The following is a 15,025-nucleotide window of genomic DNA, read 5'->3' on the forward strand; positions in this document are numbered from 1 at the left end:
CTTAACGGTTTGTTGATACCAATTTCCTAAAATCTGTAACTGCCCAGATGTGTCGAATCTTATAACCATTGTACTAACCTCAAACTTGATGATGCTCAAATTGAATAAAAATCCCTCTTGTATAACGTGTAGTAGTTCCAACTGACTGATCACTTTCAGGAAAAGCTTCGACACATCTTCTTTTCCATTAAAATGCTACATTATGAGATTGACCAAAAAAAACTAATAACACCGGTGCTAATTTGGGTGGGCTAATTTAGCTTCTTCAAAAAAAGAAATGAGATAAGCATGAAAGAACTACCTTTTCATCGAGCAAGAGCATGTGCAGACTTCCCTCCTTGGCTGGATTCGTATGGTCAGGAACACTCCATAGGTGAATTACTCTAGCCGTCAATTCCAGATCAATATTCCCACACTTAATTCCTTCCACATGAGTCATCTTTGGAGCCACAGCTAAAACATAAACATAAACATGCATTATTACTTTACATTCATGAAAAATTGCAAATCATGTGTAATGTTTGTAGAAATGAGCGTTTTCTTTCAACACATATAAGATAGAGTTGATTACCTCTCTTAGCCATCTTATCCTTAGCCATCTTATCTGAGATTCAAAAACTTAACAATAGATGAATCAAAACTTGGTGGATTTCATGAAAACTGGGAACACAGTATTTATAGATAGAAAGGATTAGTTATAATGTGTTTCAGCTTGTATGCATTGCCAATGATTTCCTGCCAAGTAATATAGAAGCTTTACTATAAGAGTATTCAAGCCTTCCATTTAGAGAAACGTGTTCATGTAGAATGCAATGATGATAATCATGAAGAAATGCACATACCAATGCACTTTGTTACATTTGGCAATAGCAATGATGACCAAAAATCTTATATCCAAAAGTGCAAGTTATATGCATTAGAGGTTATCGGTTGCTTGACCAACACACAAGAGAAAGCATTCTTGAAGCCATCCTTGATATCCACAACTTGAGACATTCAAACGAAAATAAATATTTTTCTTCTCCAAGATTGCACAAAGATTGTATTAGTAGATTAAAATGCAGCTTCTTTGATTAATTTGACTTATATCTTGACTTGTAAAATTAAAACACTGCCATCATTATAGCAAAATTGAAGAAATTTAGTGCCTTGTTTAGATTACCTTCATTATTTATGAAAGATATCTCATGACTATAAGATAATCTCAGTGCATTCTTTAGTTTTTCCTTAAACGGTCTACTTTCAAAATCTTTGATATCTGATACGATGAAACAGCAGCTGTCATTATAAAAAAATGGTTGTTTCCTTTGCAAAAAAATTAATTTGAGATGTATTTCAAGGAATCAATGGTTGCAGTCCAAATATATTTGATGTGCTCGTATCCATATGAACAGGAATTATCTTGGAGTATATTTCTAACACGAAATTTGGTTGGCTCATTCTTGCGCGATATCGATAAGGATCAAAATATTAGCAATGCGATGTTTGCCTTATGTTCGAGAAAATGGAGAGCATATCCATAAATTAACACCATAGCAGAAGAGAACCTAACCTTGAAAAAATAACTCAAATATTGAAACGAATACACATTCGATCAATAGAATTTTTCGGATTCTCAGCTATACCGGATGGTATTGAAACCAAAAGGAGTGTTCCTGCTCATTGTCGTAGCTTCTGGTTGCATTGATATGCCGAGTGTTGTGATATGGAGCGTCGACATCTGAGTTATACCTGATGTCTGTATGGATATAGAAGAATAAGTTATGTTAATTCTTGTGCGAGACTAATACGGATCAAAATATTAACAATGTGATGTTTGATGAATGCTGAGGTAAATAGAATGCATAACCATAAAGTGACACCATGGTAGAAAAAATACCTTATTGATCGAGATGAATGCACATTTAATCAATCGAATTTTCCGGATTGTCAGTTATACAAATGGGATCGTAACCGAAATGAGTGTTTGGTGCATCAGTGATTTAGTTTCTGTTAGCGTTTATTGGTCGAGGGAGAGATAAGCGGCGTTGACAGCTGAGTTAACCCTGCTGTCGAAAAGCATATAGCAGAAACGGTTAATACGTGCTGAAGGGAGCCACGGGTGGCCTATTCCTATCACAGTTGCCAATTTCTTTCTTTTTGCGTATATAGTACTTAGAAGTTGTGGATTTTTCAAGTATATAGGAGAATTTTTTATTATGATCTCTGCACCAGATTTGCCGTGCCGGTTATACACAGTCGTTGTGAAAAAAAATCGGATAAATCCAAAAAAAATCAGTGTCACGTTATCAAGGCATACTATCACCATAACAAAACAGTCATATGATATTCATCGTACTTTGCAAATAATCCTTGGCTCACTCATACACAGGTTTATAAAAATACAACATACAGTGAATTGGACTTTAACTAAGCACTTAATCTATCACACAGTCATATCACAGTAAGTGCATAAGTGCTATGTTGCATCAAATTCAACTATAATTAGAAAATACTTCTAAAATGACCGGACTTTAGACGAAAAAACAATCACAAACTTAGCATTGATCAAGGTTTACCATATCATACGAAGATACATTAATCAAATAGAGCTATCATTAACTATAACTCTACTTAATGAATGATTATTATCTCTGCTTCGGAAAACAAATCCTGATTACCACTAAACATACATCATTTAAACACTTGTCTGGAATATATTAATGACATGTGTAGGTATGCAGAATGGCTATCACAAAAAGGCTCTAGAACCACTTTCCTAGCATACCAAATCATTCCTTAGGCTTAAATGAAAACAATAGGCCTACAACTTGGAGTTAACTTGTGAGATGAGTGAATTTGGGTGGCAGATGACAGCTAAACACGGAACTCGAGCTTATATTTGATGCAACACTCCACTCCAACCAATAGACAACCAATTACATTCCATTGATAAAGGACAATATCTCATGCACACTTAAATGGCCAACATTTGGCACAAGCATGGGTTACATTGAGTGCATCAAGTAATGAAATCATTTGCAACAAATCTTACCACAAAACCAATCTCAAAAGGATTTATCTGCACGTTTGAAAATGCATCATAGAAAAATCATGCTCATTGATAAGTGAAGTACCATACCAAATGGATATCTTTCACCAAAAAAAAAAAAAAAAACAGATGCGCATATCATGAAAAAACATGCTTGCATTATGGGATTTTTCTTAAATGGCATTATACTTCAGTATATATTAGAATTATAGATAATATGGCCAAGTTTGTTGAATGATCATGCATACAATAAAAAACCTAAGCCCTGACTGCTAGCATTGAGGTTGTTGCAGTTTGAAAAATATTCACTAAAAGGGACAATATATACGATATCACCAATATGCAGATGTATGGTAAATGTGACCCCTTTTATTATCTACAATGGGATATCATCATTTTATCTCCATAGTTTTTCATTTTTTCAGAATTAACCACACATAATATAAATAGAAGCCATATATCATTTTGGGCATAAGTTTAATACGCAATTGTTAGCAACAATTGCATGACAGTATACAATACTTATTCACAACTTAAGATATCCTCATGAAACTATCTCATGGCCTAGGAATAGAGGCAATAAGATTGATACACACACAGTCATATCACAACAAACAAAACCACAATCTTCATTAACAGTGAACATACATAGCACACACAACATTAAGAGTACAACATCAGAACTTAAATACTAAGTTGCCTTATAAAAAGCAACTTCATAATTGATTCAATATATAAAGACCAAGCAACAAAGACACTGAAATGTACACATGTAGCTTTAGTAGTACAACTAATACCAAAATAGAAACACATCATGTAACATTGATGATCTTACAAAGACGACCACATTTTCCCAATGGGAAGACAGACCAACATGATAATAGACTAATTCTTCCAGAAATACTGTTCGAATCGTTAGGACGCACCATTTTCACCGGCATTAGCAGATGGTGGTAACCTGGTCTTCAAGACCAACATCTGAGGTGGACACAGGTACATAACCTTATTGTTGGTGGATTCTGTGACACCAAACTTGACACTTGATCCTTCAACCAGGAGACGCGCAACGCACACACCTTTCCATTCACCAGAAAATAGACATGTCATATCTCCATCGCGACCAAACTCCATCATCAATTTCCAAGGATAACCAAGATAATCAATGAGAGTTGTCTCGGTTGGCTCGGCAGGAAATGCAGATTGACAGTAACCTAGCCAATTCAGCTTCTGAATACACGGGAAAAACACGAATAAGTTAGACATCTAATCAGTTATCATAAGCAAGCAAGTTTATATAAAAAAAGTGTGCAACTCACCAACACTCCAGAAGAAACATCATCAGACGTCAACTGCTTAACCATTGTGTGACAGAAAACAGTGGGAAGGAAAAGAGCATTCAAACCATATCTAACAAAGGACTTTCTATAGTCCTTGGCACTTTGAGTCTCCAACATCATTTTGAGGGGAGGATTCAGGCGAGGATATTCCAATTCATCTCCAAAGAGATTCCTGACTTCAATCAGAAAGAGGTGTCAATTTGCAAAGATGATTGTGACTCAACCACCAGCTAATATGCCATAAAAGTTCTTCAAAAATGACCATCCATCAGCAAAATAGACTTTCCCGTTCTTTTTTTCAATGGCAATCTCAATCTCATTGTAGTTATGATCACGCAGCATGACATATGGACCAACTTGCAAACTAAAACATCTTGCAAAGCAAGCAGGCAGCCTTCCCTTATGCTGCACAAATATCAAATGATCATGAATTAATTTCCTGCCATGGTTTAAAGAATAATCATGCAAACCCATGACTACTCCAAACAGATGTTAAAGTCTTTACATGCATGAGCATCTTAATAACACCAACAGATAAGAAACTAAGATTAAATCATGACATGTTTACCATGTAGTATCCCAGACCTATTCTTTTATTATTCTTCATACACATATTATGTTTAAACCAAACATGATGTCAAGTAAACACACAACAAATGAACAAAATCAAAGTAGCACATAGCACATACTTAAAGAACTACATCAATCCAAAGAACAACAAACACAAACCACTTCCTGTTTGAGATTCTGCATTCACACCTTTGATGGGATAAAGAAACACATATATAAGAAATTGAACAACAACTTTACACACTATCAAAAAGATAAAATAGCTTCACAATTACAAATAGGTGCAGGTTAAGAAAACTCAGATTATGAATCAAACATCAAGCATTCAACAAATAAAGTTCTTAAGGTGCACCTTTCATCAAACATATAGCACCAGCAGCCTCACGATCCTTGGCATACATTGTGAAGTTCCCAAAATTTTCCATTGTTTACTTTGGTTGCAGAAAATGAAATGTTGTTTATGTGTTGTGGTTTGCGAAGGCATGAGCTTCATTTATATAGAAAGAAGAAATGGCTATTCTCATGGCTTCATCTCAAGCTTACAAATCAAATTATCAGCCAAGTGTATGGTTAAATGCTCATTAGTTAATTGAGGCCATCACATGCGTTCATTTCAAATGCTTAATGCAAATCCTCAGCCAAGTGTATGGTGAAAAGGAACAACCATCATTACACTAAGCCTGGGAAACGTGAGCTCAATTCTCCATGCAGATTTCCTTCACCCACAAGCTACTTGGTTCCCAAGGCAATTGCACATGACCTCAAGGACAGCAAAGTAATTTGTCCAATTTAAACCCTAGGATTTTCCCTCCACACAAGTTGCTAGTTAAATTGGGAAGAATTTGCTTAGGGTTTTTGCAGATTTTGCCTGCAGAACTGCTCTTCTTTTATATTTTTAAGATATGTTCAAAAAAAATTCATTTTTATTTTTCAACCAGCAACAAACCCGTGGTAAATATCCTTTCAAAATAAACCCTTTGGTAAATATATGATTGGCCGTAGAGGCGCAAACTATAGGTCAAAGTGCCTTTGAAATGTTAATTGCGTTGAGAATGGTTAATTCATATTAATTTTAAAAGAGGAATGCTAAGCACCATCGCTTACACAGTCGTTATTGGATACTTTCTCTCCTATTGATCCAAATTATTATTAGAGGAATGGTTTGAAACAGGCAACCGGCTAGATTAGTATCAATTTATTATTTTAATTTAATTTAAAATAAAAAGGCCCATTTAATTAGCTTTACGTTTCTAGACTTGGCTTTTCTCAAACCCCCTTTGTCTTCATCAAGCTCGTCAAAAACCCATGGAAGAAAAGAATTGAGCCTTTGCACTACAACTCAATCATTTGAACCGTTGATGTGAAGAAAGCACCTGAATCATTGAAAAATTGTTATAGGGTTGATGTTGAGTAACACGTAATATGGATGAAGAAGTCAGATTCAAGCAAATTTCATCTGGTTCACCGTGAGATTGTTTTTTTTTTTTTCAGATGAGATAAAGATGAAGAAATAGAGACATAATAATTTTTTAGAAAACCAAAGATCCCATTTTTTTTACTTGAAGGTCAGATCTGTACTTGAAGAAGATTTTTAAATAGACAAAGAACACATTTTTCATTCGAGAGTAATACGTGTTTGGCTTGCTGGGATGTGGTTGTTTTGGCAATTCTCAAAGGTCATATCTGTACTTGAAGAAGAACATGATGTTTAGTGAGCCTAAACCAGCATAACATGTTAACAGGTATTTAGTTTTAAAAAATTGATGACGTGGACCAATGATTGAGGGAGTGTTTAAGAGAGAGTGTGAGAGAGAGTGCACATAGCATCCCTCATTTAATAGTATTTATTATTATTAGTGGTTAGTAATGTGATATTATTACTTAAATTATTTGCAATTATTAATCTATGGGTAATGAAGAAGTAGACTGTAACGCCCTATTTCTATTAAAACGATAATACACGCGAATAAAACATTTATTCAAGAAATAGACGTCACGTTACCAAAAATCTTTCACAAATATAACATGCATAAATATTCAACCAACTACGCAACGGATATAATTCATACATCACTGATAGATGTTTGGCAAGTGCACCAAATACTATCGAAGTAGTAAAAATATCGATCCCACGAGGACTGTTTTTAATCTCAATAATTCAACTACGTTGTATTTTAGGATGTATAAAGGTTATTTTGATTTGCCACTAGGCAGTAGATTGGTTTGATTGCATAAAAGTAATTGCTGAAAATAAATTGGTTTTTAAGAATAAGAGAGAGATGAGTTTAGGTCTTTCGAATCATCGATGTTCCCCTAATTGCTATGTTGCACCTATTCGTATGAATGATCTTCTAATCCCACGATAGTTAACAAAATAGTCCTAATCAATCCCTTGAGTTAGGACCCTCTTCTTAAACTACAGCCCCTAATCCCTTAGGTGGTCTAATAATCTTTGAAGGTTTAAAGCACGTTAACCTAATATCACTAATAAAGGATTATCCATTCCTAGACTAACCATGTTTATTAGAACAATTCAATAGGTCTAAGTAGAAAGTTATGGTCAGTAGTCATTCATTCTCACTAAATCATATTTATATTTGATCAGGATATAAAAAGCATTAAGAACAATTGAATTGAATAAAGACTAGAATATCATTCACAATAAATAGAGTTTCACAACATAATATCTCAATTAGGGTTACAACGAATCATCTCAGACCTAACCTCTAATGGATTTAGCTACTCATAATAGTGTTTACAAATAACATAATCATTAGAGGTAATAAAACATACACAAAGTGGTTGAAGGATGAAGAAATCGTCCTCCTAGGCTTCCTTGCAGTCACAAAATCGCACTTTGCTCTCTAGAATTCGTAACCCTTGTTTTTGGAATAGAGTTCAGCATAAATAGGCACAGAATATCGCCCAAATCGTGTCACGTTTTAAGTAAATCGTGACACGTTTTCATCTTGTAGAGCAAGAAAACAAATTAGGGTTTCTCCAAATCGTGGCACGTTTTACCAATCGTGCCACGTTTTCAAATGTCGAACCAAACCTTTATGACGCTTCTCAAATCGTGTCACGTTTCATCCAAATCGTGATACGTTTTCATTCTTTGCTTTTTCTTCAGTTTTTCTGCTCTTTTGCTGCATAAGTCTCCTTGTGAACTCCATTTTTGTGCTAAAATACATCTAAAATTACGTAATGACAAGATGTCATCACAACCCCAAACTTAAACCATTCTTTGTCCTCAAGGAATTTACTTGCAAAGCTGACAATCGACAGTAAAATAACAATTACCTGATCAAGCAGTAGTACCCAAAAGTTCAACACCTTACTAGCTAAAGATGAGCTAGTTTGACTTGTACGCATCCACCAATTCACAACTCCACGCAACTAATTGAAAAGGGTTCATACACAGTCGACATGCAATCTACATATTACCATACGCTTGAAAAGTTTCTAAACGTCAATCAAAATCAATGTCAATGCATACTTTGAGGTCTTTAAGGGTTGTAACGGGGCTTAGGTGAAGGTGGGATAATATTTGGATAAGTAGGCTACACAAAATTTGAGTTAGGCACTCCTACGGAAATTAAAGCACAAAATTCAATCCTTCATTCATTCACCTTATAGAACAACAATTAATGCAAAGGTACTAGAGAATATTTATAACATTAGGGACAATCGAGTGTGAAGTTACTCGGATATTCAAAGTTTGGTCCCTTTTTCATCATTCCTTTTCATTCATTCATTTTTTTTCATACACCAATTTTTGAGTGTATTTTTGCATTTTGCATGACATTCTACAATAGCAACCCCAAACTTAATTATTAGCAACATTCTACAATGCCTAACTCAGAAAAGCAATATGGGACAAGTCCTAAAAGTCTCTAAGTTTTTAATGTAGTTTGTCACCGAACAACAAGTTCTAATCCTACAGGCTCAAAGTGGCTAAGAAAAGGATAAAACATAACAATTATAATCAGGGTAGGCTTTCAAAAGGCTCACAGGACCAAGCACTTTTGCCTCAGTGTGCTAATGACAAAGATCAATCAACAGTAGAGAAACAATGCAAGTTCTAGAAATGTAAATGCATGGAATATTCTAATATATGTGTAAATTGAAAAACAAAATTTGGCAATGAACCTTATGGCTGAGATTTCTGGGAGTTGTGACTACCTATCTTTACTGCCGTACACTTCGCCTTTGAAAACCAAGTCACTCCTCCTTTTGAACTTTTGGAATACCACTTGAACAAACATTTGTTACTAAACTGGAAAAAGTCAAGTAAACAAGCAAATTCATCAATAATAAACAAGTGCAGGAATAATTACATAAACGGGGGGTGAAACCGAGTTAAACTTAACCAAAAGCAAATAAAATTGTCCGAACATAATAGTTAAAGTTACAAAACCAAAGTGCTGAAATTAAAACAGAAAAATAATAAAAGGTGGGCCATCGGTAGCCCACTCAATCCTGCATCTGATCCTCCGGAATCCATGTGCTGGGGTTCTCCTCCTCATAGGTGTCCTCCCCAAAGTGATATCTAGACTGGGCGCCACCAGCAGCAAAGTCAGCTCTGATCTTCTGCTCTCTAGCCTGAGCTCGACCTCTGGTGACATCAAAGTAATGGTCCATAGCCTCCTCGGACCCATCAAAGCGCTCAAAAGAACCTGTCATCTTCCTTCTGTTGAGGCAGACCGCCTCAGTGAACTCCTGACCAAACCTCGGACGGTTCCAGTACTCCTGATCTGACACCTCATTCATCCAGTTGGCATGGCCGAACATATAGTCCAGCATCATAGGATGAATGGGTGCATAGGTACCCTGCTGACTGCTCCCCTCTCCAGCAAAAGTCTGACTCTGAGGTGGTGGCTGTGGCTGATGTGGTGGTGGCTGTTATGGCTGTCCTGCTGCTGCTGCCTCGGCAACCATGATAGCATGCATGCGGTCATGATAATCCTTGACAAAGCCATCCATATAAGTACCTGTTATGGGCTTCATCATAGCTGCACTCAAATCATTACCAAACAAGTCGCACTCCGCTTCCTCACAAAGCCAATTGATAAGGCTCAAGTGAGGAAGTGCCTTCTTGGTACCTGAAGCAAACATATAAATATTGTTGGCAATTAACTCACCAACATTGATGGGTGCACCATCAAGAATAGCAGACAAGGTAAGTACGCGGGGCAGCGGAATCTCTGAAGTACAAGAGGTGCCTTCAATAGTTTGCGCCACAAAAGATGCCCACGCCTTTGCATGGGGCTTGAAATCAGCCCTTAACAGCATGTGTGACCCTCCATGCCACTTAGCACCTTCAACACATATCGGCAAAAGCAATTCCTCCCACCTATCATCATTCCAGTTCTTGCACTCCTCCAACCTCCTCTTAGCATCACACACCTATGGTGGCACAATCTCCAGCAATTGATTTATCCTCTCCGGGCTATAGTCAATCTCCTTCCCCCTCACATAGGACACATACTTCCTCCCCATATACCTAGCATTGGAATATAATTCTATCCCAATAGTTTTGTTGGCCTGCTCGAAAATCATACTAACAAGGGACTCCCACCCTCTCTCAGTGATCACTTGATGGAACTCGGGGTTGGAGATGAGTTTGGTGAAATCAAAACCTCTCTCTGGGATCACTCTAAAGCCACGGATATCTTTGAAACGGTCTCGGGCAGCGTTGTTATAAAACCGGTGGTTAACGGATGGTGGTGGGGCGGTGTTAGGGCTAGGTTTGACAATTTGTTTGCGTTTGGGGGCTATCTTGGCCTTTTTGGATGGTTGGGGTGTGGCTTGGGACTTGCCTTTGTTCCTTGTTTCCACCATGGTTAGGGTTAGGGTTTGGAGAAAAAATGGATATTAGGGTTAGGGTTTAGAGAAAAAATGGATATTAGGGTTATTTGTGGGTGATGATGAAGGTTTATGGTGGTGGTTTGGTGATTGGAAGATGAAAAGATGAAGATTTTTGGTAGAAAAGGGTTAGAAAATCGTAGGTTAGGGTTCTGGGAAAATTTTGGCAGAGTTTGGCTACTTTTGGAAGTGAATGGAATGAAAATCGTGTTGGGTTTATTTATAGGCTGGGAAAATCGTGTCACGTTTGGCCAAAAACGTGTCATGATTGGGTTTTGTAACGGTCAGAATTTGAAAACCACCAAAATCGTGTCACGTTTGGGCAAAATCGTGTCACGTTTGGGCAAAACGTGTCACGATTGCTCATTTTTGAAAAATTTCTTGCCCAGAAATCGTGTCACGTTTTGGCCAACGTGTCACGATTTCCAATTGTCGAAATGCACCACTTTTGAGACTTAGAAAAATTTTTGGGTAGTAAAATCGTGTCACGATTGCAGTATCGTGACACATTTTAAGCAATGTCGAATGACACCCAATTTTAACTTAGAAAAATTCTGAAGAGCTTCAGAGGGCAGGTAAATCGTGTCACGTTTTGCCCAAAACGTGTCACGGTTTGCACAGTACAGGTCATGAAAAATTTTTCTTCCTCTGTCTGTTTCAGCTAAAAACTTTTTGTATTTTTGAATATTTGAAAACAATAAAAATAATAAAAAGAAAAAAGAAATACTACCTGAAATCTAAATGTGGATTGCCTCCCACCAAGCGCTTCTTTACCGTCACTAGCTTGACTTCTGATGACCCCTAAGGATCATTCAAAATAAGCTATACCCTTGCTTTCGGTAGGTCGCCACCCAGATATGGCTTAACTCTTTGCCCATTCACCTTGAAACTTCGGTCACCTTCAGGTGTCATCAATTCAACAGCTCCATGTGGTGACACACTTTTCACCAAGAACGGTCCCGACCACTTTGACTTGAGCTTCCCAGGAAACAGCTTTAACCTGGAATTATACAACAAAACTAGTTGCCCACAGTTAATATCCGTAGACACTAAGTTTTTGTCATGATACCTTTTAGTCCTGGCTTTATAAATGAGCGCATTTTCATATGCTCTAAGCCTCATCTCCTCAAGTTCATTAAGTTTCAAGAGTCTTTTCTTACCAGCGGCTTCTTGATCAAAATTTAAGGCCTTAATGGCCCAGTATGCCTTATGCTCTAGCTCAACTGGAAGATAACATGCCTTTCCATAGACTAACTGATAGGGTGAGAGCCTTAGATGAGTCTTAAAGGCAGTCCTATATGCCCACAGTGCGTCGTCTAATTTTTTAGACCAATCCTTCCTATTTGACGCAACTGTTTTCTCTAAGATTTGTTTCAGCTGACGGTTTGAAACCTCTGTTTGACCACTTGTTTGTGGGTGATAGGGAGTTGCAACTTTGTGCCTTATGTTATATTTTTTTAGCACATTTTCGAGTAAATTATTGCAGAAGTGCTTCCCCCCATCACTGATCAAGACTCTAGGTGTTCCAAACCTAGTGAAAATGTTCTTATGCAGGAAGTTAACAACAGTCTTGGCATCATTAGCAACACATGGTATCGCTTCAACCCATTTTGTGACATAATCAACACAGACAAGAATATGAAGAAAAGAGTAAGAGGAAGGGAAAGGTCCCATAAAGTCGATGCCCCAACAATCAAATGGTTCAACTTCGAAGATTCCTGATAGGGGAATCTCATTCCTCTTAGAGATGTTACCTGTCCTTTAGCATTTGTCACACCGTGCAACAAAGTCGTGGCAATCTTTGAAAAGGGTAGGCCACCTGAACCCACTTTGCAAAATTTTCGTTGCGGTTCTTTCTCCACTATGATGGCCCCCATAAGCTGAGCTATGGCAGTGCCATATGATACTATGAGCTTCCTGACCTGCAACACAGCGTCTCATCAAACCGTCAGTGCCTAATTTAAACAGATAAGGGTCGTCCCACACGTAGTGGTTTACATCTTTAAAGAACTTTTTCCTCTGAGGATAGGTCATATCATCAGGAACTATGTTACCGGCCTTAAATTTCGCAATGTCAGCAAACCAAGGCCTTTCTCCAACAGCAAGCAGCTGTTCATTTGGAAACTCGGCCTCAATGGCCTTCTCTTTCTTTGTCACCTCATCATTCTCCAGCCTTCAGAGGTGATCAGCTACTACGTTCTCTACTCCCTTTTTGTCACGAATCTCAAGATCAAATTCTTGCAACAAAAGGATCCACCTCAACAGCCGAGGTTTCGAATCCCTTTTGGTCAAGAGATATTTAAGAGCTGCATGATCTGTAAAAACAATGACTTTGGAGCCTATTAGATAAGAACGAAACTTTTCCAATGCAAAAATTACCGCAAGCAACTCTTTTTCAGTTCTGGAATAGTTAATTTGATTCTCGTTTAAAACCTTGCTTGCATAGTAAATTGCATGGAAAAACTTGTTCTTGCGTTGGCCTAGGACTGCACCAACATCATAATCACTTGCATCACACATAAGTTCAAATGGTAAATCCCAATCGGGTACAATGATTATTGGTGCAGTTACCAACTTGTTTTTAATCAAAGAAAAAGCATTTAAACATTCATCATCAAAATTAAATTCAGTTTCTTTGACCAAGAGTTTACAGAGGGGCTTGGAAATTTTTGAAAAATCTTTTATGAAACGCCGATAGAAACCGGCATGTCCCAAGAAATTTCTTACTTCCTTAACATTAACAGGCGGAGGGAGTTTATCTATAACCTCTATTTTGGCTTGGTCCACCTCTATGCCCTTCGCACTTATTTTATGCCCCAAAACTATATCTTTGGTCACCATAAAGTGACATTTTTCCCAGTTTAAGACAAGGTTAGTTTCGGTGCATCGTTTAAGGAAAACATCTAGGTGAAACAAGCATTGATCAAAAGACTTACCAAACACAGAAAAGTCGTCCATAAATACCTAAATATTCTTCTCTATCATGTCAGAGAAGATGGAGAGCATACACCTTTGAAAGGTCGTCGGTGCATTACACAGCCCAAAGGGCATCCTCCTATAAGCAAATATACCAAATGGACAAGTGAAGGCTGTCTTCTCTTGATCTTCTGGAGCTACCGCAATCTGATTGTACCCTGAATACCCATCCAAAAAGCAATAAAAGGCTTGGCCAGCCAACCTCTCAATCATTTGGTCCATGAATGGTAACGGGAAGTGATCCTTCCTTGTTGCGGTATTCAACCTCCGGTAGTCTATACACATTCTCCAACCAGTGACGGTACGGGTGGGTATTAATTCATTTTTTTCGTTAGCCACCACCATCATTCCACCTTTCTTCGGTACCACGTGAACCGGACTTACCCATGAGCTATCAGAGATAGGGTAAATCATTCCTGCTTCCAGTAACTTAAGCACCTCTTTCTTCACCACTTCCTTCATTGTTGGGTTGAGCCTTCTTTGAGGTTGAACAACGGGTTTGTATTCAGCCTCCATGTGTATTTTGTGCATGCAATAAGCTGGACTAATACCCTTCAAATCAGAAATATTCCACCCCAAAGCTCCTTGATTGTCCCTCAACACCCTCATCAATTTCTCTTCTTCTAAAAGTGTCAAAGTGTTGCTGATGATTGCTGGCTTAGAGGCATCTTTAGTGAGAAAAACATACTTCAAGTGAGAAGGTAGTTCTTTTAACTCTGGATTTTTCTCTTCTTCTCCACTCAAAGTAGATGCCACGGTATAGTCTTTACCGATTAATTTTTCAATTTTTACCGGGTCTAACTCTTGCTTGCTTGCCTCAAGTTGCTTGACACAATCACTCACCTCAAGATCTTCATCAGGCTCACAACTTTCTATAGAATTTACAATTGCTCTTTCAAGAGGTTGTGGTGGTTGAGGTTCACGAGAGTTGTCTTTTACTATTTCTTCAACAACATCAATTCGGTAACACTTGGGATTTTCCTCTCGGTGTTTCATTGCTTCAAAGATATTGAACACCACTTGCTCGTTATGGAATCTCAGCATTAGCTCTCCCATTCAACATCAATTAAGGCACGACCCGTTGCAAGGAAGGGTCTTCCTAAAATTAGTGGCATATCTTCATCTTCAGCCATGTCTAAGATCACAAAGTCTGCTGGAAATACAAGATCATTCACCTTCACTAACACATCTTCAAGCACACCAAAAGGATAAGAGATTGACCGATCAGCTAAAGTAATGGTCATTC

The 15,025-nt window shown here is 37.7% G+C and overlaps 1 protein-coding gene across 1 annotated transcript; it reads right to left on the bottom strand.

The window, feature by feature from the left end:
- Window positions 1–3,816: 3,816 nt before the first annotated feature.
- On the bottom strand, window positions 3,817–4,767 carry LOC146905504 (uncharacterized). The gene is made up of 2 exons (XM_085727050.1): window positions 4,348–4,767; window positions 3,817–4,258 (listed from the first exon to the last, which is right to left on the bottom strand). The coding sequence occupies exons 1-2, from the start codon at window positions 4,486–4,488 to the stop codon at window positions 3,947–3,949; spliced, it is 453 nt and encodes a 150-aa protein (XP_085583176.1). The 5' UTR covers window positions 4,489–4,767; the 3' UTR covers window positions 3,817–3,946.
- Between the last annotated feature and the right edge of the window lie 10,258 nt (window positions 4,768–15,025).

The sequence above is a fragment of the Medicago sativa genome, chromosome 7 (assembly GCF_051527215.1).
Source record: "Medicago sativa cultivar Bolivia chromosome 7, Bolivia_mono, whole genome shotgun sequence".
NCBI classification, from domain to species: Eukaryota; Viridiplantae; Streptophyta; class Magnoliopsida; order Fabales; family Fabaceae; genus Medicago; species Medicago sativa.

What these genes read in the sequence shown, in the direction of transcription:
- LOC146905504 (XM_085727050.1), bottom strand. Translation starts at nt 4,488, where the DNA reads ATGATGTTGGAGACTCAAAGTGCCAAGGACTATAGAAAGTCCTTTGTT. An exon ending in ATGTTTCTTCTGGAGTGTTG is followed by an intron (nt 4,259 to 4,347) that starts GTGAGTTGCACA and finishes CCGTGTATTCAG; the next exon opens with AAGCTGAATTGGCTAGGTTA.